Source organism: Rattus norvegicus, chromosome 5 (assembly GCF_036323735.1).
Source record: "Rattus norvegicus strain BN/NHsdMcwi chromosome 5, GRCr8, whole genome shotgun sequence".
Taxonomy (NCBI): domain Eukaryota; kingdom Metazoa; phylum Chordata; class Mammalia; order Rodentia; family Muridae; genus Rattus; species Rattus norvegicus.
The window spans coordinates 105,279,557-105,307,111 of record NC_086023.1 but is presented as its reverse complement, the minus strand read 5'-3'; the positions used below and the strand labels follow the sequence as shown (position 1 = coordinate 105,307,111).

The window sequence follows — 27,555 nt, the reverse complement described above, 5'->3', positions numbered from 1 at the left end:
TGCAGTTGCATAGCAAAGCTACTCTTTTGGCCTGAAAACCCCTTCCCTGTTACCCTAACTGAATTATTCCAAATTGAATAAACTCTTTCTTCCCACCCACTGAGCTGTTTAGTATGGCGGTCTCCTGCATCCTGGCTTAGAGTAATATACCCACAAAAGGAGGACTCTCAGCGCCAGCTCAAGTGATACCTGTGAGTATTCCACAAAATTCAAGACTGAATTGCTGTGGACTTTTACTTCTAGAGCTCCGGGCCCCCTTGCTGCATGTTTTTCCTTTGGGCAAATGTTTTTGAAAAACGTAGTGGCTCTATTAAGGATACATCACCGAGTAAAGGCTCTAAGAACTTATCAGCTGCCTTCATGGAGTGTATCCCCCACTCAGGAGGGGACAGTTGTTGCCTCAAGCTTTGCTTTGGCCAGAGGTAATCCATGAGTTGTGGCTGAATGTGCTTAAGTTCTTGATACATCGTAACCTTCCTTGAATTTATGCCCCATACGTTTCTAACATGGGAATCAGTTAGAAGTAATTAAGCAAATTAAGTTATCTCCAGGTGTTAGTACTTAAATTGTTTGCCTTTCCCCCCTCAGCAGGAATGGAGGTGAGGTTGCTCAAAACCTCAAGAACACATGGAAGTCGTTTTATTCCATTTTATTTGAGTTTATATGTGTTGCTTGAACTGATTTCACAGGTCAGAGAAATACTCTGACCCTCCCTAATTCCCTGCCCTGTATCTACCAAGGGATGTTTAATAAAATTAAGAACTTACTTTAAACTAGTTTTAATAAACTACATTTTCCTTTTCAGTTGAGAATCGGTGACCTTGGTGAACTAGTGACCTGTAGCCATTCAGTACACTACATATATATATATATATATATATATATATATATATATATATATGAATATGTCCCTTCCAGAGCTCACCCCATTTTCTACAAAAGACATCTCTATTTTACCAATCACCCAAAGAAGCCTTCTACCCTCAACTGGTAAATATTTAAATACCTTTCCTCCTACCAACATACAACACTGCCTTAAATAACCACAGAGGGAACCACAAAGCAGCAAGCAAACGAGGTTTGCCCTAATTACATACCGAAGAAAATCCCATTCTGTAATGAATTTCATGTTAATTATTATCCTGATGTCGTATCCAGCTGACAACCAAAACCAATGTGCCAACACGTGATCTGCCCCTCTGCTGCTCCAATAATGAATAACAGCCTTTGCCAAACAGTCTGTTTCTTCTCCACAAACAATGCAAATCACAAACAGGAGAGAGTTCCAGGCTACAGTTACACGTTGCCTGCTGTGCCCTCAGACAAGCGGTTGCTTAGACGGTTTCCCCAAAGCAGAGAGTGGACTCTGCTCTCATAGACGGAGCTGGCTGGAAGCAGAAGAAAGCAACCCAGAGAGCTTCTCTAGCACATGGAGAATTCAATCCATGCCAGGTGGCTATAGCTGGGAAAAGTAGAAACTGTTCTCTGAAGGTCAAAAAAGAACTGTATTTATTTAGACTAAAATAAATCAAGCGGCTTTTAGGTGAATATGTTCCCCAAATAAGGTAAATAGGCTGTTTGCTTATTTGACTTGTCCTTTACTTTACATAATATATGTGGATGTTTTGCTTGGGGAAATAAAAGATCTGTGTACCATGTGCATGCAGTGCCTGAGACAGCCAGAAGGGGGCATCAAATTCCCTGGGCCCGGAGTTACAGAAGGTTGTGAGCTATTATGTAGAGAGTGGGTATCCAACCCATGGTTCCTCAAGGAGAGGGGCCAGTGCTCTTTTGGCTGACCTGACTCTCCAGGCCCAGGACTTTTTTTTAAGAAGTAATAATGGTTTAAAAAATATTTTAAGTTTCGAGAGAAAGATTTTAGACTTTTTCAGTAAAGAAAGACTAAACGAGAAAAAATTTAAATAAAAATTATTGCCCTCTGGCATTGTTGTCACACACCTTTAATCTCAGCACTTGGGAGACAGAGGCAGGTGGATCTCTGTGAATTCAAAGCCAACCTCGTCTGCAGAGTGAGTTCTAGGATAGCCAGGGCTACACAGTGAAAGCCTATCTCAAGGAAAAAGCAAGCAGAAAGGGAGGCTGGCAACATAATTCACCCAGAAGTATGACCACACATCTCACACCTACAACTGATGCTACTTGTGTTCAGATGTTCTCCATTCTTGCAGTAGGCCACTTCCACAACCATGGATTTCCAGTTGGCAAATATCCCTGAACTCATAGCCTTTGTGATAAATCTGTATCCAGATTAATCCGACGTATGGCAGAGAAGCCCAAATGCTCTTCCATCTCATTACCAAAACCGAAATCATTTAGATCATTTTTACATGCACGTGTGCCTTTAGGGTTTTCATGGAATTGACAGGGCCTTTTCCTGGCATAGTCTATAATGGAAATTCTAGGGACAGGGCAAAATAGAGCAGTCAAGGTGCTGGCCACAGGATTGCACAGGCCAACTGTAGGTCTGATGCTTCTTTACTCTTTGCCCATGAGTTTGATGTTTAGACAAGAGTGACTCTCACTCCCTGAAGTGCCTCTTCCCCAGAACATACACTCACAAAGAGGATGAAAGGTGCCCTGGCTACTTCATTTAAATATCATAGCATGTTTGATCTCTTCCCCTGCAACAAACACCGAGATTATGTGATTCATCCTACAGCGCTTACTTAGAATATGAAGTTACATTTTAGTAAAGTTCTCTATCTCTGGGGACAAATCAAGTCATCAGATAGAGAAAAGCCTTCCCAGGAAATAGGAGTTCATAAACTTACAAGAAGGCTGAATTTGATTCTGGTATTCAGGAAGCTTTGATCTTTTCCCATCCACTTTCTTGAATAGCTATAGTTTTAACTACTTGATTTGTGGGCAATTCCTTTTCAGAATAGATATTTCTATCCACTTTTATGTTTGACTTTAATATGAGTGAAGACTTTGAGCAGCACATAGTTTCCTTATGACAGAAGTCAAGGTGATACTATGTATTAGCACTGATTGGGACAACCTTCAGTGCTTAATGGTGCCAATAATTCTTTGCTGTGGGACTACTTTATGACTGACTCCATTATGTTCATAATTAATTCACATTTTCCAACTTCCTCATGCTATACAATGATATAATAATTAGATAACATATTTTCCTCTAGTGCCCACAATGCAGCCCTTCAGGTAGTTCGCATTTTAGGCTCAGTGTGACTTCAAATAGGACAAAACTAAGATATGATTGCAAGATACTGTTCTTAAGAAAGAATCACAAATTTAGGTGGTTATGTCTATGTACCAATGAAAACTTGATGCAAGCAAGGAAAATATAAAATGCTGGGCACCGCATTTTCAGACTTACTGGAGAAAAATGACACACATAAAAACTGATGACATGACCCCTGGGAACCACCACCACTGTACCTGTCCATGCCTGGGTACCCACTTTGAGAGGCGTACAAATGCCTACCACCCACACTGAGAGAGATACAAATGCTCAATGTGAAGAAGATGCCAGTGATGCAAGGGCAGGGGCAGTCTTCGGAGTCCCTGCAGAAGGAACCGATTTGTTTAATATCTACAAGAGATATATATTTAACAAATATGCAGTAAGTACTGAGAGAGGGTGGCAAGACAACAGGCTAGATGAAAGAAACACAAAGGCATCTTTGTATTTGCTCTGGGGTATTGTTTTTCTGTGACCCTGCTATTTTAAGGTTGGATAAAAAACCCACTGGCCTGTGTAGTCAGCAGTCTCTAGGCAGCAGGTCTCGTGACTAAAAGTCTCTTCCCATCTAGAGCCAGAGTCGGGTCTCAGAAGCCCAGGGTCCAGTTCTCACAATATAACCCCAATTACACATCTGAGTCTAAATGCCAGAAGAGACGGGCCATTCATTTCATGTTGTCAGTCAATAATGCTTCCATTTTTGAGAATTCATTTGCTAAACCCTTTAAAGCAAACAGACCCCAAACCAAAATGCAAAGCAAAACAAAAATCCTACCAGAAAAAAAAAGCAAACTTCATTTAATCAGTGTAACTAACACTTTGAAGTAAAAGTATCTGCAATGATGCCAGAGAAGGAGGATGGTGGAATTCTCATCAAGCTATAAAACTATCTCCTTTTTCTTTACTCGTTTAAGTTATTACCATTGCATGTTCAGACTCTCTGGCAAAACATCAGATGTTTTTGAAAGTGAATCCTCCACATGCTCCCTCAAACAGAGCTTAACACTCAAGTAAAGTGTTTAAAACTTGCCAGACGCCGGAAGCGTCCGAAAGTTACCCCCATGGAGTCTGCGCGCTGCCTTTTGGTTTGCTGCCCCTTCTTCCCGTGCACGTGGCAGATACCGCTCAATGGTTTGCCTTCGTGTTTTGCGAGAAACAATCACCATGGGTCAGAATCAGCCATGGAGCGACTGTGTTTCAATGCATAAAATAGAAGAGACACTGTACCGGGTCTTCGGTTTTGTGACTATTCAAGAAGTCAGACAGGAAATCTTCATGAAGGCTCTCTCTTCGAATCAGTGTGAATTCCCTCAGGAAAACAGCCCCTTGGCTTTGGTCTCCACATACCTAGAGAGATAAGGTAGCTGAATTAAGCCTTCAGACAGAGCCTCAGGGGAGAGTGCACGGGGGATTAATGTCTCTTAGTTGTAAAACCTCTTGGATTCATTTCAAGTCCGATTAGAGCAATCAAAAACAATGCACACAAATACATATTAATGTGAGAGGCACGAGAACATTCTGGCATGTGGCCTCTCTGACAGATGCCAGGAAAGTCCCCTACCAGGTTGGAATCTCTTAACTAACTTGTTGTTCATGATGCTGAAATTCAGTGGTTATAGGTTATTTTTTGGGGTTAGGGCTGGGCCCTTGTGCCGTTGGGCTTTATGTAGGTACCACGAAGAAATAGGCTATTGACCCTAACGGATCCATTCCTAGATGAACAGATTTGAGCACAGAGGAAGGTCCTGGTGTCCTGTTGAATGTCCACAAGCTACAGGAGCGCTGGCCTGAGCCCAGATCCGATTTCCTGTAAGAGCTTTAGAAGCAGTCACACATTGGCTGCTCCAGAAGGAGGTGCTGAGGTGCTCTTTGCTGAAGCTTATCACTTAGCAGGTTTTTCACACGTGTTATCTTGCAACAGCCCCGTGAGGTGTCTCTTAGCAGCCACACTTGACAAATTAGGAACCAGAGGCACAGAAGACCTCAGGACTTTGCCAAGTAAGCGTTGAAATCCACATTCAAATGCAGGTCCGAGTCTAAAACCCTCATCTGCTCCTTACATAACTTTGCTCCTGAGCCGCTCAAACCTTCCCCTCCTGAGTGACGCCCTGCTATGTAACATCTGTAAATTCAAGGAATGGCCATTTAATATCTCTCTGACCCTTTCCACAGTCAAATAACAAGAGGGATTGCAGCAGCGGGGGTTGCCCAGATGACAGACCACGTAAACATCACCGATGTTTAGCGCACTGCTCAGCACTCCTAAGTATCCTGTAAATAAATCAGTTAGGAAATTACGAGGCTCTTTGCAATATTTATTAACCGCATGCCGATATCCATTCAAATGTCCTCATTCTCCTAACTCCTATTTTAATTTCACAGTTTTACCCAACACTGAAGTTAGTAATGAACATGTGAGAGGGTTCGTGTTAATTCCTGTCTTATTGACTGTCTGCAATAGCTCAAAATGAATTAAAGTTATTTTAAACCCAATGTCTTTGGGGAAGGAGAGCGATTTGCATAATTTATATGCGCTACTGTTCCCTGTGGTTGAGCAGTCAAGACAGTTTTGTCATGGTAGACAGCATCTCGCTGCTGATGGCTTCCCTGCCTGGTGTCACCACTGTGAATAATATGTTGTTTCACATGACAGAAAGGACTTTGCAGTTGTAATCAGGGATTCTAAAGAGTTGGCTTTGACACAATTAGCATCTTGAAATGTTTAAGTGAGCCCAGTATAACCATGAGTTATAATGAGCAGAATGTGACTGATTTGAATGCAGTGGGTTCACACATTGATGAGTACAAAAGATGAAAAACAAACAAAACAAAACTCAAGAAAATCCTGTAAGTAAGAGATGAAAAAAATACAGAGAATAGTTTACAGCCTGCAGCAAGCAAGATTACTTTCAAAGTAATACCATCTTGGAACAAAACCTGTCTAATTTTATTCAGGTATAAATATTCATGATGGGGGAAAAACTATAGGAAGCAGTCCTCAGTGCATGCACTGTTTAAGTAGCACATTCTTGAGCACGCTGCTCAGTTCAAGATTATAGTGAACGAGGAACAATGGCTGGGAGGCTTTGTTACTGAGTGTGCTTGGCTCTAGGTCACAGAATGCATACTCAGAATATTATAATGGGAGACAGAAAAACCTGTGGACATGCTTAGAATTTTACATAGAATTTAGTTGAAACATCTTTAAAGTGGCATTTCGATACCAGAGGTTTACTTAAATTATTTTGTCGTCAGGATCAATCGTTCAGTCCCCCCTTGAGTACATAGTTTAATACACCTCAAAACTTGTCTTGACTACCTAATTTCCTTGACCCAAAGTCTTCCTGATTTCCTTCCTGCTTGCAGTTTCCGGGCCACAGACCTCACATTCAGGACCACTCATGGCTTTTTATTTCCAGGCAAGGAAGATCAGTGCTTTTTAACTCTTCCTGAAAAAGTATGAAAATTGAGTTTAACATGACATTTACTATGCAAATAGCATACACAAACTGTATGATGTTCATGGCAGATACAACCTACACAAATGTGCTGTCATGTGACTCTTCCCAAAAGTATGAGAGCATTCTGGTGACTCTTTTCAAAAGAACATTCTGGGGACCTCTAAGTGCTACATTTGGTGATTCCTCCCAAGTCTAACTCTGTTAGTTTGTATTTCTGTGTCTATCATCTGAAACATTTGCCCTCTCTAGACCTTCCTTGCCACAGTTTTTAAAAGAAAATTAACTAACTTTGGGGAAAATGTTTGTGCCTATGGCAAACCTGATTTTCTTTGTCCAACTAATTAGGCAAATGTAAAAAAATCCACACATCCAAACTAGACAGTGAAATATTGACTAGTTACTAATAATAGTTACTATGCTAATAATAACCATTTTTCATATTATAATATGTAATCATAATTTTGTTTTAAGAAAGAGTATCTGTAAGGTTAGAGAGAGGGCTGGGAGATCAAGCCTAGTTATTGCTCTTGTAGGGGACCTGGATTTAGTCCCCAAAACCCACAGTTGTGGCTTAAAACTCTCTGTAATCCCAGTTCAGGGGATCCAACAACTTCTCCTGACCTCTCAGGGCACAGAATGCACATGGTACACATAAACACACTCAGGCACACACATATTCACATAAAACAAATTAATTAATAAAAGAAAGAGTCTCTGCATGCTTGTGTTTCTTAAAAATGTCAGCATATGCAGTAACTCTTGCCAGGATGTTCAACTTATGAATCGTTTTTATAAGACACTGGCTTGAATTTAACCACAAGAATAGATAAAATATATGACTATTCCATTTTATATATATCATTTGAATATATATCCCATTTTTCAATTTAACTGTTTCATGAGCATTATTTCTAAATTTAAATTAGTAATTTAAAAACTTTTTAAATGCTAGTGCTTTTGAGTAGTTGTGTCTATTTTCATAATTATAATTGGATATTGAAGCAAACCTGGTAGAATAAAATAGAGGAGTGTTGGCAAATTATATCAAAATAGACATTTTCTATATCAATTTCAAGCTAACTTTCAAGACTGCTTTCCATCTAGGAAGTGGTGCCATTGCCCCTCCACCCTTCCACTTGCTTTTACATATACACATTTGCTCAAGTCCTACCAATTATCAACAGCTTTCCTCTGGGACCACAGAACAGATTACACATTCCTTCTCATGACATGGTCAATCTAATACAGACCAAGATTTGGCAGAAAACAAAAGGCATTCATTAAAACATCTTCCTAATATGGTTAGGATATACCTAGATAACATTTCCAAGCCCCCTTTGTGGTTAAGAAGGAAGTGAAACAGCTGATGGCCCAACCTGTGTGTGTGTGTGTGTGTGTGTGTGTGTGTGTGTGTATCCCATAGTCCTCCTTCCATGCTCTCTTTTGGAGTTAGTTTCAATTGAAATGCACAGTTTCAGAGAAATATTGGGGTCAATTTGTTGAAGGTGAAAGAGCCTCAAATTAGCAGAGTTACCAGAAAGAATGCATGTGGGAAGACTTAACCAAGATCATTTCACTTATATCAAGAAGCAAAGGTTTGCACCAGTGCCCCCTTTAGAGCCCATTTCTGCAGTTAACCTACCCTAATTATGCCAGTGAGAATTTGAAGGTAAGCGTGTACAAGGTTATGAGAACACAGAGCTACCTAAGAGGAGTTATACAAGGATTTAAATGGAGCTAAAGGAATAGTGGGAGTTTATCAGTTAGTCAAGGGGAGGGGTGTGAGGGGTGAACATTCTTAGAGAAGGAAGAAGAATCACTTTGTGTAAAATAAGGCATAAAGGGGTTCGGGAGGCATGGACTGGAGTTCACAAAAGGACGTAGTGAAAATAAATTTGCATAGTAGGTCAGATCACATTATGAATCACCGAAAAAGGGGAGAAGTGTGATCTTGCTTGGACTCGTATGTTGGAAAAGTTTTCTGGTGGCTGACAGGAAGGGAACCTGGAAAGAAGGGTTTTAGATAATTGGAATTCATCAGATGAGAACTTGTGAAGACCTGAGAAGCTGGTAAGGAAGGAAAAGATTATAAGATTTGGCAGACAACTGAGTCCAGAAGATACTTTTCAAGTTATGACTTCATTTTTTCCCCTGGAGTTAAGCATTAGAATAAAGAGTAGCATGCTGAAAAGAGGGTCGAGCATTTGAGCTCCAAGAGGCTTGGTGAGAAGTGACTCTGAAGCCTTGGGAAGGAAAGATGGGGATAGTGCACAGGACAGACTGGGCTAGAACTGTTTGGTGGGTAGTGATGTCACATGAGGCTTGGATGATGCTTAGATTAATGAGCAACCACAGCAAAGGATGGGAGGTAAAAGCCAAAAAAAAAACTGAGCCACACTGACATTTCATATACACCATAGATCCATCTCATTTCTAACAGACGGAGGCGTTAACAAGAAGGATGCAGTTCATTTGGATTTTGCATTGTAGACTTCCTTCTACTGACTGTGAAAATACCTTAAATCACCACTGTGGACAATTTGGTACAGATTGCCAGTTCCTTGAAGGTAGAGACTACAAACATTGGATTACCAACTCCGAGAGCCTGAACTCGTCTAAATATTAGTCAGAATTTAACTTTTCTAGGATAAATTCAAATTTCAAAAATCCTGTATTCCAGGGTCAGACCATATTTCCTAGTCTTTGGTTTGGGTGACTACTTTACTTTATATTTCAAGAAGTACTTTGTAGTTATAAGATAATTAAAGTGTAATAGAATTAATCAAATTATCACTAATTAGCTTTAGGTTTTTGATAGCATTAGTTTTGAGGTAAGTGCATATTGGAGGGGGGCATTATATGCCCAATGACTAACTCATGATAAGGGACTAGAGGTTTTTAATAAAATTAAAGTCACTGCTGCATATAAACTCCATGGTTCACCTGTGAGGAACACAGAATTGTTACTGAAACACATTATCTGTTCTGATATGATTTCTAGAGCCCTAAACACTAAGTTTGTTTTTGCTGCCTTGGTTCATAAATTCCGCTCCTACTGCAGTCTCATTTCCCTGCTTCAGTCATTGACTCTGTCTTTTTAATGGCTGGGCTGCCAAAGTATTCCTTAAGGAATCTTGGAATGAATACATGTAGAACTTCTAAAAGAAAGTCTTTTGCATCCAAAAAGGCATGGAAACAATTTATTATTTTGCTCTGTGTTCTCTTTAGTGGGAGCAAGCAATAAACCACACTAGAGATATTTGTAAACAGACATAGGTTAAAAACAAGAAAGCAAGAAAGCAGGGAGTCCTTCAAACAGCACTCCACCCTCGGCTACAGTGGCTTAAAACCACAGCAAAGCTTCTTTTGTATCTAGCTTTAAAGCCAGTTCCAACACAAGCTTTTGTCTTCTTCTTCACACTTGCTCCCCTCTTGCACTGGCACCAAGAAGTCTCCAGCCTGACCTGGCTTTCAGTGTCTCCAGGGAATACGGATTAGGGTTTTGATGCACGTGCTCACAATTAACATGTTTGGTAAAATGAAAGATAAAAATACTCCCATTCATATTTTCCTTCTCATAATGTGCTTTCTATAAGATCTGTGGCTAGCATTTGGAAAGCTGATATCCAAAGCAACTGGTTTGCATTTTTCAATCTACACCATTAAAGAAGAACCATAATTCCTCTAATAATTGGATGCTTATGGCTGGAATTTTCATGCGACTATAATTTTCTTGTAATTCTGGGGGAAGTTGCTGTGCCCTTGTAGGCTGGGAGGAAAGGCTGCAGAAATAATTGAAGCTTAAACATACAAACATGCCCTCAAATTATCAGTTTATTGTTCTTCTTGCTTCATGTAGCTTTTCTGTGAAAATTGAAAGGTAGCCAAGCTTGTTCCCCAGGGAAAGATTCAGGTTTCAGCTTTACTTACGAAGTATAGCACTGAAAACCACAGAACTATTAAACTTTTCTCCTACCAAAAGGATTTTATAAAGTAAGTTTTATGCTCATATTTTGGTTCACAGTTTACTAAGAATTAAGATAGTAAAGCTATATATTCTGTGCCAATTAGAATAATGACTTAAGCAGCTTTAATGACTGACCACTGTGTTATCTGAATAGGTACCTATATTTAAATACCAGTGGGCAGTGAAATGATTGATGTCAGAGTTACAAACTCTTGGCACAATAAGGACAATGAAATATTTATTGAACAAATAACTCAACAAAAATGTGCTTGGGGCCAAAATGATCTTTAGTTCCGGCTCTGAGAGTGACCGTGAAATAGGGAGGGAACTCTGCCACCCATGCCATTCCCACTGGGAAATAAAGGAAAATGGCTCAGAAAGCAAGAGGAGTGAGAGAGCCCAAACCAACGTGAAAGTGTAAGAAACATCTGGTTTGAAGGCAATGGGGAAAAGGATTATAGTATTGCTATGCAGAACCATAAATGGGAATGATCAAATGAAAAATTTAAAAAATCAACTATATTTTCTATCAAGCTGACTCTGAAGAGCAATACATATTGATATTTTTAATTAAAAGCCTTCCATTTAGTAACAGACGCTTGGCTTTTAATAAATTCCCCTTGCACATAAACAACTGTCTTCACCTATGGCAAGCTGTTTTATTGCTAGGACCATTATAATAGGCCAAATGTCATGAAGAATCATCAAGTCTACATTCAGTGATCTTCCTTCTATTAATATAGGCAACTTCATTCCTGGTTTGAATATGAGATGTGGAAGTTAGTGTTTGGTAATTAATCATAAATGCTAGGGAATATAATGTACATATAATTTTAGTAAAAAATTGTTTTGTTATAATGAAGGAGGAATGGTAATTCAGGGGTTAATAAAGTCCCTAAGTAGTAATCACTATAGATGTCTACAATCTCATAGTCACCAATCAGAGAGGTTCAATCAAAGCATCAGATATCAGCAAGTTTGTTCTGCACCAACTCAAACTCACAGGAACCTCTTGCCAGCTCTGTAGTAATCAGCAGGGTGTGGAGTCCCTTAAAGATGTGGTGTGTTTTCAAAAATAACCCCCAAAAAACAAAGAAACAAAACAAAACAATAAGTTGTACTTTCAATATTGAAAGGGTCCACTTTGAAAACCATTGCTTCACTTTGAACATATATTTGATTGTTGCAGCTGAACAGGTTCTTAGACAGAGAGGGTGTTGTTAATACACCTATCTATCCATGCCTTCTGATCTAGTAGGCTTGTCTGAAGTCAGGGGAGAATGGGGTAGCTTCAGGTATCTACAGCATTGTAATGGCTGCCAACTATGCAAGCTGATTAGCAGTGTTACACTCCCCAGAGGAAAGGCTAAATATGTTCCCCAAGAAGGTCAGAGGTGGAGTTAATAGAAGCATTCTTGTAACAATATTTAAGCCACTGGCATTTATATACCTGGTGTTTGGAACGTAAAAACATCTTGAGCATTCTGTTTGTTCTTCGACCAACTTTAATTACCATTTCTAAGGATAGTAAAGATAATTGCTCAAAGGTTAAAGCTGAAAGAAGTGCGATGGAACATGCTGGTCCAAAATGTTCAGCTGGGGCCTCATAATCTTTGCTACAGATGTTCTTGCTTAGTTCAGGGCTGATTTAAAGGAACAGCTGTAATGTGGTTGGAAGCAAGTTTGGAAGTAGCTGAATTTAAAGGCTGATTCCAGAATGTCATTGAAAAGACCCCACTTCCCTAGCTCAATAACCTGTATGTGCAAGAAACAAAAGTTAAAGGAATATCTCTCTTGGCTTTATCCTAGACAGGTTATGTACTTTTACAAGAAAGTTATTCCAAACAATATAAGTAGTCAAACAGAAAGGATAGCATACATATTGGGTATGATGTAGGTTAATCATAGTTAAGATATGGAATTTTTGTGACTTTTTAAATATTAACATTAACACTGAAATGAAAGAATTGAGAAGATCTTCAGAGGCATCTGCTCAACACTCAATTCAATATTAAGTTTCCTATATAACTGGGGACTCTAAGAAACATGGATTTTAAGATATCTCAAAACCTATATATGATGGGGAAAATGGCCAAATAAAGGCAGAATGACTGCATGTCCTCCTCTCTCTATAGTAAAATCTCTTCTTATCTTTCCTGATCACTTAAGCCCACACCATACCCCATTTCCATCAGGAGGGATATGGTACAGCTCCCAGAGAATTCTGAGGAGTTCCACAAAACATTGCAAAGACAGGTGTGATGCAACTTCACATTTGGACAACCAAAGAGAAGTGACACTGGAAAAGGAGAGTCTTGTAGGTGGATGGGCACAGCTTTGTCACACCAATTATGACAAGAAGAAACAGACGTGGCCTTGAAATTGTATCTACATATGTGCTTGCATGCATGATTTAGTGTAAAATAAAGCACTCCATACAATGCCAGGAATCAAGAAAGCTTAGCAGCTGAAGGAGGATGTCAAGACGGAATAACTGGAGGAAGAACAGAGAAACACTTGCATGTGCTTCCAGTTGTAGAAATCAACCTTCTTTGACTGAAGCCTTGACGTGTGTTTATGTAGATGTGCATTATTTATTGAGGCTTTTCTAAAGCAAGCCACTCACCTAAAAGTTTAGAAGTCACTGTACTGCTCATATGCTGAACCAAATAAAGGATGAATTACACAAGGAAGTTCTCTGCCCACATACATCTCCTAACATAGAGTTCATAGAGTCCTATCAAGAGTACTTCATCAACACTGTCCTGGATGCTGCATTATACATGTATGCCCATTCTATAACATGCCCAGGCATGGTTTTCATGGGTTATATCAATGACTATCACAGCAGTCTTACCAATGTAGATAATTTCTGAGAGAATAAGAGAATTATTTCTTCTTAAGGAGTCTCCCTTGTTTTTGCCAAAACTTCCTTAGCACTGTATTTCAGCTTGAGTCTCATTCTCTCCAAGGCTTCTACATCTCTTCTCTCTTTCACAAGAGGATGCTATGCTTTGCACTTGGATGGCCCTTCCAGCCCTGATTATCTCCCACCCCACCCAGATAATTCTCTTGCATTCTTAATCCTGTCCTCCATTAACTTCTGGGAGAACCAGAAACAACAGCTTATTTTTTATTTTTTGATCAAAAGCTGCCGAAACAGACTCAGTATTTTTATTCTGTCTTCCTACTTATGTCAAAAAGTCCACCACATCAGACCCCATGATGGATGCCAAGAACACAGGGCATCACTCTTCTCTCATCACATTTAAGGCAATTGGAATTGGGTACAGAGTTTTGAAATAATGATCAGTAGATGAGGGATCGTTCTGATTCTGTCTTCATGTTCTTTCCCCAGTCAGCCCAACTCCAAGTTAAGTCCCATTCCAACATATTTATTCACACTATCGCTGAAATTCAAATGCACACAAGAGATTTACAGTAACCAGCTAGCTCAATGGTTCTATCTGCTTACAAGAGAATCCACACAGCAAGTTAAGTGATTTTTGTGGAGATGTTAGCTTTCGTTGTTTCATACATTCTGGAAGATTTTCTGCTTCTAGGTAGAAGTGTCACTAGCAAGGGGCATTATTTCGGAGTTAAATATAGAACAGAGTAGTTTGGCCTCGGGCAGAATTACTTCTAGTTTTAAAAATGTTCAAAGTACAATATGTGTCCTTGAGTGACAATTATACTATAACTCAGATTTGCATGACCACACTTCCACCTTCACCACCCTACAAATGCATGTGTTCAAAAAGAGTAAACACTCAACATATTTCAATGTCTTTTTAAAAGTAAAAGAAATGTGTATTGGGGCTTAAATTGTATATATACCCTAAGGAATTTCAAATATTTGCTCATATCTCAAGATTTGAGAGCACCCAAGAAGGGGTCTTGTTCCTACTTAATGCAGAGCAAGCATTCTTAAATGTCCTAACTTTTCCTCTACACCTATTTCGTCATCCTTGATGTAAGTCACACAGAGGCTTGCTTTTTCTTCAAATCCTTGTCCATCACCTCCCAGGCTACTTTGAAGAGTTGCCTATGTGTTTCTTAGGGGAAAGAGAAGAGTTTTGAATATATTTGTGTCATTTTCTCTTTTCTTTTTTCTACTGAATTAGTACTTGGTTCCTGTTAGCTGAGCACATGAATATGAGAAAGAAAACAACACCGTAGATACATAGTTGTATGCTTGAAGTACTAGGGAGGAGAACAGGACATATCTGAAGACTTTGCATTCCACAGCTCAGATAGAGCAGTGTGAGAGCTGAGTCCTGCTAAGCATGAGTCGTATGATCAAACCATTCCCAGCATTCTAATCCAATTAAGCTCCCAAATGAGTGTGGCTGGACTGAAACTCCTGTCACCTACAGCAGAATCATCCCAGGCAGGCCACAGAGTCCTATGGGGTAATCATTCTATAGCTATCACTTTAGGCCTTTTGGGTTTGGGTTGGGTTGCTATAGGGTATTATGTGCTGAAGGGAGAAGGAAAAATGCACTTTCATGCTGACATCAACTCTGAGAAACAGAACTCGGAGGCCATTTCTTTTTTGCCTGTCTATTTCTACTGACTGATGGGATTTAAAAACCATCCTAGACATAGACACTCATCTGATACCGTGAGGAAGAAGAACAATCTTTAGGTGGATCCCTCTGTTTTCCATCTCACGCTATACACTGCAGATTGTCTGATGCCGATCAGATCATGAATGACATAGTTATTAACATCTCAGTATAATATAATATAGTTAATATAATATAATATAAATGTAAGTATAATTCATTATAGGATTTACAAACTAAGGGCCCTTCTATTTCTTGCTCACCATCCTGTTCCAAACACAAACTTGAATATAAATACATTGAAAACATGAAACATAAACCATATAAAGTTATTAACTCGTGGTAAAATTCAAACTTTAAAGATTCTTCTTCAGTCAATTATTTTTAAAAGTTGTCAAACTAGTGCTTTTCTACAAACTCTTTAAGCAGGCAATGATTTGGGGCACTCTGAATGTCTGGTTTTTAACCTTTTCTCCCTGTATTTAGTTAAGTATTTTTCAACATCAAAATGATACAATGAGGCTTTGGCTATCAAAATCCATGGATTAGGGCCACTGTTATCTCATATACCACTATATTTTAAGCTTATTATAGACTGGCAGAGTGTTGAGTTTTATAGATATCTTGGTAGTGAATTAATAAAGGCATGTGCTATTATCAGTTATTAATTCAGTTATTAATTTCAGAACATTTCACAGTTAGACAGAGGCTTAAATGTGTCCAATTAATCCCCTCTGGATCCCAAATAGAGTAGAATGATATTCCCCAGAATAAATTTCAGAAAAGTATCAGTGTCTTTCCTGGGGAATGTAGACATCCTGGTATCAGCCCTATGTCCTCTCCACCTCAAGGCTCCAGGGTCCTCTATTTTATTTGGATTTTCATACCACGGAGCTAGCAAGTCTAGGTTGTGGGTGACTTGGAGTCATAAGGAACTTTGAGGTTATGAGTGAATAAAGAGTGAAATGTGGCTAATGTAAACATGGGCTGTGCTTCACAGACAAAGCATATGTAAGCTTTCCTACTCTATGCTCTGCAGAGGACAAACAGAATGAAAAGCAGTGTTAGATGGTAAACTTTAAGAAGTACAATGGGGAAACGAATGATTCCTAAAGAAAGCTGTGCTAAGCAGCTAAGCAAGAATATGACAGGGGTAGGGATTGGGGGGTGGTGAAGGGAGTAGGGCTTGCCTTTCCTCTAATCCTAACCACCTGCCTGCCTTTACTTTCTTCTCAGCTGCTTGGTTTTTTTGCCTTTATACCTTGAATCAACTTGGAGTTGTTTGTTCCAAGCTCACTGATACCACTGTCCCACCCTTGTGCTCCCAGTCCCAATCTCCTACTGGTCATATTCTTTATTGAACACCCTTGCCCCCCAGTCCACCATCACCACTTTTCTATAATAACTGAGAAGAATCAAGCTCTCTGACCTCTTTTTTACTTGCTCTTCTGCAGGCTCCTCTTGCACCCTCCTAATCTCTAACCACAGGCGATCTCAAGGCCATATTCTTCCTCTCTGTTGTTTCTTGAAATGCAATCCTTTTTAGTTGCAAGAGAGCCAACTGGACAGACGACTTTCACATTCCGATGTGTCTGATAGATTCTGATAGATCATGAGTCTTACCTCAGCTTACCTATATCGATAGTTTGGCCTTCGCTATGCCCTCTGAGTGGCATGGCATCATTATGTCTCCTCATATTGAAATGTCACTGGTACTTAGACATTGTTTCTCTTATCCATCATTCCTAACCCTCAGAAGAGTCTGGTTTCCCCTCCACTGAATCCATAGAGACACTGTTGTCTAAAATGATCCCTTTCATGAGACCCACACTGCATGGAAATACTCATTCACCACTTCCCTGAGGTATAGCATGGGAACAACTGTTTAAGACAAGCCTTAAGTCTTTCATGTATGAATGAGGGAGAAAATAATATGGTGTTCTGATAATTATGAAAAGTGATTTGTAATGTAGGAGGTAACATAGTTTCTGAGTTTCATTAATGGCAGCATTCTCCTTTATATTATGAACTAATAGAGAATGTCCATTCAAATTAATTAGTATTTCCATCTTGACTGATTTACTTGGCTACAAAACCATGTGGATGTTCCAATGTAAACAGCAATGCAAAGGGGTGTAGGAGACACAAGTCTCAATTTGCTGAGAAATGACTCCTGGCTCCTCATCTTTAAACAAAAAACACAGAATATTATTACTTCTCTAATGACATGTATTTTTATTTCTCATGTGGTCATTTAGAAACACATTTTATCCTCCACATGAAGTTGTAAGGTAGTAAGATCAAGAACCCTGATTTGCTGACTATGCTCTAAGCCCAAGAATAATGTCTTAAGCTTAGTATGAGAACTTTCATTGATTCATTGGATAAAAACAAACTTAGAGATGGTTCAGTGGTTAAGAGCCTGTACTGCTCTTGCCAAGAACCTGAGTTCAGATCCCAAGTTAAGCAGTTCCCAACTCCTTGTAATTACAGCTCAATGGAGCTCTGATGCCTCTTGCCTCAGAGCATTTACATACATGTACACATACATGTGCACACGCAGATCACACATATACAATTAAAAATAATGAAAGTAATCTTAAAAATATAGCAAATTGAGTCTCAAAAGAAGCTCTTAAACCTGATTAAAAACAAAACAAAACAAAAACCAAAACAAAATACAAACAAACAAAAAAACCCCCAGGCCCTTCAGTTGGTTTCTTGGGCATGAAATTAGTCACTTAACAAGTAACAAAGTCCAGACACTGGAGCATCCACCTAGTAGCTGAAGACTGCATGTCCCAACTTTGAAAAGCTATGAATCAGCTAAAATTATCACTACTGTTCCCAATATTATTCCATATTTTCTGCATAATGGATGTTTGACCACAGGCTATGTGCAAGGTTTGCTTCCCTGGCACATAGTTATGCATATCGTGTTTGTGCTCAGCATGTCTGGACCTTTGTCTACTTCTTAAGGTCTGAATTATAAATCCTTTGACCACACACGGAGAGCACAAATGATGGGTAACCAAACACATTTATTCTGTTTATTATGAGTAGGTATTACGGAGTTCTGTAACTTTTATTCTGCCCAAGAATTGAAATGTTGAGTCTTGGATGGAGGAGAAAAGCTCACTTAACTCAAGATGCTTAAGAAGCTCATGGGTTCTTAGCTTAGAGATAGGAAGTTCAGAAAGATGTAAATTAACAAGGTCCTTCCCAGAGTTGCAGTTACAACTGCTGGTGGGGGGATTCTTCAAGAATCTGAGTTGCCCGCAAGTTAACGAATGGTCTGCAATAGCTTTGCATAATGCGACAGTCTTTGCATTACCCATAACCCATACTCCTGTAAGTAATATTAATAAACTCACTGGTTCCTCCCGATAGCCTTGTGTTAAATTGTTGCTTCGGTGTCTATTGGTACCTGCTCTGCGGTGACTAGACATTTGCTGACATCTCTTCAGGGAAGTCATTTAACAAACAGAAAGGAGCACAAGGCCACAAAGTATTGCCTATAATTAAAAGTATAAACTGAAGAGTTTTCCAAGTTGCCCAGACCCAGCGTGTTTCCAAGAAAGCTTCTTCAGTCATTTTCCTCTGGGGTTGTATCTTCTAGTCAGTTTCCTCACTCTGTGATTCTCCAGGTCACTTATTGCACAGGCTCCCCGGGACTAAACCACTGCCCAAAGACTATACATGGACTGACCCAGGGCTCCAGCTGCATAGGTAGCAGAGGATAGGCCTTGTTGGGCACCAATGGAAGGAGAAGCCCTTGGTCCTGCCAAGGCTGGACCCCTAGTGTAGGGGAATTTTGGGGGGAGCAGGAAGGGGGATGGATGGGGAGGGGAACACCCTTATAGAAGAAGGGGAGGGGGAGGGGATAGGGGGCTTATAGCTGGGAAGTTGGGAAGAGGAATAACATTTGAAATGTAAATAAAAATATCGTAAAAAAAGTCAAGAACCTGAATTTGACTTTTAAAAAAAGAAACATTACTGTGTCTTTTGTACACTTTCTTAAATGCAAAAAAAAAAAAGACTCCCAGAAAAACCCTGTTTACTATGTTCTCCAGTTTAAATGCCCCAGTCCCCATGCCTCTGTGGGTATTTTACAGGTACCTATGATTTTCCTTCTTTCTTTTTTTAAAATTATTTTATTAGATATAGCTCTTTACTTACATTTCAAATGTTATTCCCCTCCCTGGTTTCCTGACCATAAGGCCCCATCCTCTCCCTTCCCCCTCCCCCATACATCCCCCTCATTTCAGTAGTTTGCTGCTAGCATTGACCTCTGTACTAGACAATGCTCTGGATGTGTCTCTAAGGAGAGATCTATATCCCGTTCCTTTCAGCATGTGTTTTTTAGCTTTATCAATCTTATCTAGTTTTGGTGGCTGTATATATATGGGCCACATGTGAGGCAGGCTCTGAATGGCCTTTCCCTCAGTCGCTGCTCTAAATTTTGCTTCTATATCCCCTCCTATGGATATTTTTCCCCTTTTAAGAAGGAGTGGGAGCATCCACATTTTGGTCATCCTTCTTCTTGAGCTTCCTGTGGTCTGTGGATTGCATCTTGGGTACTTTGAGCTTTTTGGCTAATGTTCACTTACCAATGAGTGCAAACCAAGTGTGTTTTCCTGTGATTGGGTTACCTCAGTCAGGATGGTATTTTCAAGTTCATTCTATTTGCCTATGAATTTCATGAAGTCATTGTTTTTGATAGCTGAACAGTACTCCATTGTGTAGATGTACCACATTTTTTGAATTCATTCCTCTGTGGAAGGGCATCTGAGTTCTTTCCAGCTTCTGGCTATTATAAATAAGGCTGCTATGAACATAGTGGAGCATGTGTCTTTGTTGTATGTTGGAGCATCTTTTGGGAGGTATAACTGGGTCCTCAGGTAGTGGAATGTTCAATTTTCTGAGGAACCTCCAGACTTATTTCCAGAGTTGTTGTACCAGTCTGAAATCCCACCAACAATATTTTCCTTCTTTTTTAATGAAATAAAATCCACCTGGATATTGCATCCCTGCAATGTTGCCCCAAAGGAATCTTGTCCCACAATCTATTCTTCTTCCTACCCCAGCCCCATTTCCTTGTATTGATTTTCCTCTGCGCTCTTTCCTTCATTTTGGAAAAATAGAGAGGTGTGTGTGTGTGTGTGTGTGTGTGTGTGTGTGTGTGTGTGTGTGTGTGGTGTGTGTGTACATGTGTGTGTGCATGTGAGTCTGTGTGTCCATGTGTGTGACCGTGTATGTGTGTGTGTCCATGTGTGTGTGACCATGTCTCTCTCTCTCTCTCTCTCTCTCTCTCTCTCTTTCTCTCTTTCTCTTCTTTTTTGTGTAAGAGCCAACATTTGCCTTCCTTTCAAAGATAATTTTCTAGAAAGAATTATTTAAAGACTTTTCAAGTTCAGAAATCAGCAACTCTAACTTTTGATATCACCATCCACCATAACATTTCTGTGGCTAGTTACGAAATTATGTGTACCAAAAATTCGGCATCAAATCTAAGAAGCATTTGTCAATCTTTATTTTATATGTATGACTCATGAGCTAGATAGGGCTACTCCCTTTTGCTTGAAAATATCTGCTTCTTTCTTTCCCATGACCCTACACTCTTCGTATTCTGTACACTGTTCTCCACAGTTTGGCATTACTCTATTCACCCATAAGAGGCTAATGTACTCTGGTGCTTCATCTGCATACCACTTTGTGTTATTATATAAGCTGTTCCTGAAAATCTTCCCTAGACCAAGGATTCAAAGAGCATTGATAAAAGACTAACCTTTAAATTTATGTGTGTCTGTCCAAAATTCCAGATAATCTGTCTCCCATTTGTCTACTAAACATCAAGTATGTCGTGGGTACTTTTAAATAGACAATGCAAGTTGAACAAGGCATCGTTTCGCTCACCTCTTAAAAATGTACCCCTTTTCAGGCAAACTCTATCCCATCCTGCTAACACACCTTGCTTGGTGGCTGAGCCAGAAACCTGTTAGTCTGCCAAGAATTAGCCTCTTTCTCTTTGCATTAAATTATTTCCGAATCCTGGCACTGTTACTTCCCTAAAGCCCTCCTTACCTGTCTATTCTATCTCAGATATATTCAGCCTCCTCTTGGACTCCAAAACCCTTATAGTTAGTAGCCTGTCTAGTCTTAGTTACAGCTACATTTCAGTCTAACACCTAGCTTCTAAGTGAGCATTCTAAAACAGCAATTCTAAATGCAGCTCTCTCTCTCTCTCTGACATGATATGCTTCAACAATATACCATCTTCCTCATGCACTGTTCTTCAAATTTTGATGTGCCCAAAAACCAAGTGGGGTTTATTCTTACCATGTTATCTGTTTTGATTTAAGATGTCTAGGTTGGATTCTGCAAATGTGTGTTTTTGAAATATATGTGGGTAATGCTGACATGTGGTCCAGCAACCACACTTAAGTATCAAAGCTCTATTGACCATAAAATTAACTTGTTTTTAGAAGCCTTTAAAGTATTATTGTATGATCTATTGCTGTAGTCACTCTCACCCTCTTCTTTCTCTGTGCTTAGACAAACTTGAATGGCTTATGGTTGCCTAAATACACCTTGGTAATTTGATTTTCATGACTTTGTATGTTAAGTCTATCTGGCTTGCTTAACCACCTAGAGAAGTCCATTGGCTTAAAGTCTGCCCAGTTCAACTCTTTCCCCACAAGAGCATGATCTCCATGCTAGAAGAATCTAATTCTCCAATCTCCAAAGTCCTAACACTAGTGGAGTACCCTGGCCTCAGAAGCTAGCTGGAAAAGCCTCAAGAATTGGTACCTGATCTACTCCACGACATCATGAGCCCCTACAAAATCCCTGGCTCTCCATAAACACTTTATACTGGAGGATGTGCTGATTAATAATCATAGAACAAAAACTGATGAAAGATAATCTTACAGTTATTTTTTCCTTTTCAATGTTAAAATGGTAGGTAAACGAAAGGTCTAGAGTATATTGACTTATTGCATATAGAGTTAGAGCATATCTTATGTTTAATCAACTGGAATTTAGGCAAATTTAAAACTAATAAAATATTTGCATGTTTTTCAAATTGCTTCACTAAATTTTTTTAATTTAATAGAACCCCTGAGTATATTACCAAATGTGCTAAATGTGTCACCGATTACAAAATCACGAAGGATTAGCTAATGAGTCATTTGAAGGTCCTGCTTATTAATTTTTATAACCCCATTGCCTGGAACCTAATCAAGCAGTCCCTATCAATGCCCTGGGAGTAATTAAAAGAATCCTCATTTATTAAAGGTAGCATTCCTCATCTCTGTAGGACTATACTCTTGCCCTCGTGAAGTCATGGGCACTGCCAACAGTGATCCTTCTACAAAGATGTTGCAGGCTTTTCTTCAGGCGCATGCAGATTCTGGATTTGACTTTAGTATCTGATCTTTAAGAGACATTTCTGTTTTATAGTTACCAAATAAATTCCTATACTCTGTTAATCATTTTCTTTTGGCCGTCAGTGAAGTGTAGGTGACTAGATGTTAAACAAACATTCTTTTTAAAGTCGAACTGAAATTGGGATGTTCCGTTTGTTTATACTATGTAGACATGAGTTTCTTTTAAGATCCCCCAAAGACTTTGCCTTTCATTTACAAAATTCTATTTCCTTCAATCCTTTTAAAATATGTGGTGTGTGTGTGTGTGTGTGTGTGTGTGTGTGTGTGTGTGTGTGTGTGCGTGTGTGTAATGTTATCACACATGTGTGTGCTATTACACCCACGTGGTGGTCAGGGAACAACTTACAGGAATCAGTGCTCACACTCTACTATGCATTCTAGGATGGAACTCATTTCTTCAGGCAGTGTGGTAACACCAATGGCTTATGTTCTAAGATCAAGAATCAACAAATGGGACCTCATAAAACTGCAAAACTTTTGTAAAGCAAAAGACACTGTCATTAGAACAAAATGGCAGCCAACAGATTGGGAAAAGATCTTTACCAATCCTATATCTGATAGAGGGCTAATATCCAAAATATACAGAGAACTCAAGAAGTTAGACTCCAGAGGGCCAAATAAACTATTAAAAATGGGGTACAGAGCTAAACAAAACATTGTCAGCTGAGGATTATCGAATGTCCAAAAAGCACCTAAAGAAATGTTCAACATCCTTAGTCAGCAGGGAAACGCAAATCAAAACAACCTTGAGATTCCACCTCACACCAGTCAGAATGGCTAAGATCAAAAATTCAGGTGACAGCAGATGCTGGCGAGGATGTGGAGAAAGAGGAACACTCCTCCATTGTTGGTGGGATTGCAAACTGGCACAACCACTCTGGAAATCAGTCTGGAGGTTCCTCAGAAAATTGGACATTCCACTACCTGAGGACCCAGCTATCCCTCTCTTGGGCATATACCCAAAAGATGCTCCAACATATAACAAAGACACATGCTCCACTATGTTCATAGCAGCCTTATTATAATAGCTAGAAGCTGGAAAGAACCCAGATGCCCTTCAACAGAGGAATGGATTCAAAAAATATGGTACATCTACACAATGGAGCACTACACAGCTATCCAAAACAATGACTTCATGAAATTCATAGGCAAATGGATGGAACTAGAAAATATCATCCTGAGTGAGGTTACTCAATCACAGAAAAACACACTTGGTATGCACTCATTGATAAGTGGATATTAGCCAAAAAGCTCAAAGTACCCAAGATGCAATCTACAAACCACAGGAAGCTCAAGAAGGATAACCAAAATGCAGATGCTCCCACTCATTCTTAAAAGGGAAAAATATTCATAGGAGGGGATATGGAAGCAAAGTTTAGAGCAGAGAATCAAGGAATGGCCATTCAGAGCCTGCTCCACATGTGGCCCATATATACACAGCCCCCAAAACTAGATAAGATTGATGAAGCTAAAAAATGCATGTGGAAAGGGACTGGATACAGATCTCTCCTGAGAGAGACAACCAGAGCATGTCCAATTCAGAGGTCAATGCTAGCAGCAAACCACAGAACTGAGATTGGGACCCCCTTGGGGTAATTAGAGGAAGTATTGAAAGAGGTGAAGGAGCTTGCAACCCCATAGAAACAACAATGCTAACCAACCAGAGCTTCCAGGGACTAAACCACTACCGAAAGACTATACATGGACTGGCCCAGGGCTTCAGCTGCATATGTAGCAGAGAATAGCCTTGTTGGGGCACCAGTGGAAGGAAAAGCCCTTGGTCTTGCCAAGGTTGGAACCCCAGTGCAGGAGAATATGGGAGAGGGCAATAAAGGGGATGTATAGGGGGAATACCCATATGGGGTATGGGGAGTGGAGGGAATAGGGGTTTATGGGCAGGAAACCGGGAAGGGGAATAAACTTTGAAATGTAAGTAAAGAAACACATTATAAAAATTAAAAAGATAAATAAACTAATTTAAAAAAGTAACTTCACTCATTAAACTCCATGGCATGTGAAAATTCTGGTAATTTACAACATTGTCCCCAGAAAGAAGGCATTTTCCATAATTACAAAATAAACACAAGCCAGGTGCATGTTCTATGTCATTTATCATCTAATCAGATATATTAGCTTATTTTTTATATTTAAAAACTGTAATTATCAAATCTACCTTATCTCTCATTGCCTGTCTTCTAATTCCTCTCATCTCGTGCACTGCTATTCCCTCTTGACTCCATGTGCTCCCCATTGTCAAAGCTACTGAATCCACTTAGTACTGCCAGTAGGTACATGAGTACTGTGCACTGTCTACTGATATTGAGTGGCGTCTCTGGTTTGATCTTGTACAGGTCTTGTTCACGCAATCAAATTGTGAGGTCATGTGAGCAACAGCCTTTTCTTGTTCATAAAATATGGTCATCTACTACCTATGGTTATAATGATCATTCTAGTCCCTCTTCTGTGATGATCTGTGAACCATAAGCTGAGGAAGTATATCACATATATTTCCTCTATGGTACCAGTAACAAAATTTTCTTGATTAGTGAAAAAGTCATGTCACCTCCTGCTATAAATTTTTACTCATTTCTTTTGTCAAAATGATGAATTCCTAATTTTTTTTTATTAACCTGAGTATTTCTTATATACATTTCGAGTGTTATTCCCTTTCCGGGTATCCGGGCAAACATCCCCCTACCCCTTCCCCTTCCTTATGGGTGTTCCCCTCCCAACCCTCCCCCCATTGCCGCCCTCCCCCCAACAGTCTAGTTCACTGGGGATTCAGTCTTAGCAGGACCCAGGGCTTCCCCTTCCGCTGGTGCTCTTACTAGGATATTCATTGCTACCTATGAGGTCAGAGTCCAGGGTCAGTCCATGTATAGTCTTTAGGTAGTGGCTTAGTCCCTGGAAGCTCTGGTTGCTTGGCATTGTTGTACATATGGGGTCTCGAGCCCCTTCAAGCTCTTCCAGTTCTTTCTCTGATTCCTTCAATGGGGGTCCTATTCTCAGTTCAGTGGTTTGCTGCTGGCATTCGCCTCTGTATTTGCTGTATTCTGGATGTGACTCTCAGGAGCGATCTACATTCGGCTCCTGTCGGTCTGCACTTCTTTGCTTCATCCAGAATTCCTAATTTTTATTCAGATTTATCCTGCCTTCTAAATGTTAGTCCAAATTATCACAAATATCAAAATCAATTTATCCTAACTCTCTTTAATTTTATACTTGATAGCATGAAATTTCAGAAAAGTTGCATAACCTGCTCAGTGAGAGAGCATTAAGTCCAAACTTACGGATGTGTTTCTTAGAAACGATGGCACAAAGTTATCCAAATAAATACGTTTTGGGTATTTAAACACATGAAAATCCTGTCATGCAAGTTGCTCAAAGGTGTAATTTGATTTCTCAAAATTGCATTATTTGAAATGAGAGATAGAAAAGGAAAGAAACCCACACCCACGGATCCCGGCCCGCAGCAGCTCTCTGCTCCCAGACCCCGTGGGAAAGAGACCTCACCGCCTGGTCAGGTGGGCACTCCTGAGGCTGCAGAGCGGAAGAGACCAACAACACTGCCCACCCCTGCCCACATCCCTGGCCCAAGAGGAAACTGTATAAGGCCTCTGGGCTCCCGTGGGGGAGGGCCCAGGAGCGGCAAGGACCCCTGCCTGAGACACCGCCGGAACATGAAGGAAACAGACCAGATAAACAGTTCTCTGCACCCAAATCCCGTGGGAGGGAGAGCTAAACCTTCAGAGAGGCAGACAAGCCTGGGAAACCAGAAGAGACTGCTCTCTGCACACACATCTCGGACGCCAGAGGAAAACACCAAAGGCCATCAGGAACCCTGGTGCACTGAAGCTCCCAGAAGGGGCGGCGCAGGTCTTCCTGGTTGCTGCCGCTGCAGACAGCCCGTGGGCGGCACCCCGCGAGTGAACTTGAGCCTCGGGAACACAGGTAAGACCAACTTGTATGCTGCAAGTGACCTGCCTGGTGAACTCAAGACACAGGCCCACAGGAACAGCTGAAGACCTGTACAGAGGAAAAACTACACGCACGAAAGCAGAACACTCTGTCCCCATAACTGGCTGAAAGAAAACAGTAAAACAGGTCTACAGCACTCCTGACACACAGGCTTATAGGACAGTCTAGCCACTGTCAGAAATAGCAGAACAAAGTAACACTAGAGATAATCTGATGGCGAGAGGCAAGCGCAGGAACCCAAGCAACAGAAACCAAGACTACATGGCATCATCAGAGACCAATTCTCCCACCAAAACAAACATGGAATGTCCAAACACACCAGAAAAGCAAGATCTAGTTTCAAAATCATATTTGATCATGATGCTGGAGGACTTCAAGAAAGACGTGAAGAACTCCCTTAGAGAAACACAGGAAAACATTAATAAACAAGTAGAAGCCTACAGAGAGGAATCGCAAAAATGCCTGAAAGAATTCCAGGAAAACATAAATAAACAAGTAGAAGCCCATAGAAAGGAGACACAAAAATCCCTGAAAGAATATCAGGAAATCATAAATAAACAAGTAGAAGCCCATAGAGAGGAGTCACAAAAATCCCTGAAAGAATTCCAGGAAAACACAATCAAACAATTGAAGGAATTAAAAATGGAAATAGAAGCAATCAAGAAAGAACACATGGAAACAACCCTGGATATAGAAAACCAAAAGAAGAGACAAGGAGCTGTAGATACAAGCTTCACCAACAGAATACAAGAGATGGAAGAGAGAATCTCAGGAGCAGAAGATTCCATAGAAATCATTGACTCAACTGTCAAAGATAATGTAAAGCGGAAAAAGCTACTGGTCCAAAACATACAGGAAATCCAGGACTCAATGAGAAGATCAAACCTAAGGATAATAGGTATAGAAG

General features: G+C 40.0%; 1 protein-coding gene across 3 annotated transcripts in view; it reads right to left on the bottom strand.

Annotated features, from left to right (window-relative positions):
- Positions 1-27,555, bottom strand: part of Adamtsl1 (ADAMTS-like 1) — a 955,322-nt gene that overhangs the window by 658,681 nt on the left and 269,086 nt on the right. For all 3 annotated transcript variants that reach the window (XM_039111084.2, XM_039111080.2, XM_039111079.2), the window contains exon 2: positions 4,454-4,573. In XM_039111084.2, coding sequence (XP_038967012.1) covers positions 4,454-4,573 — 120 coding nt within the window. The remainder of the gene's footprint in view (positions 1-4,453; positions 4,574-27,555) is intronic.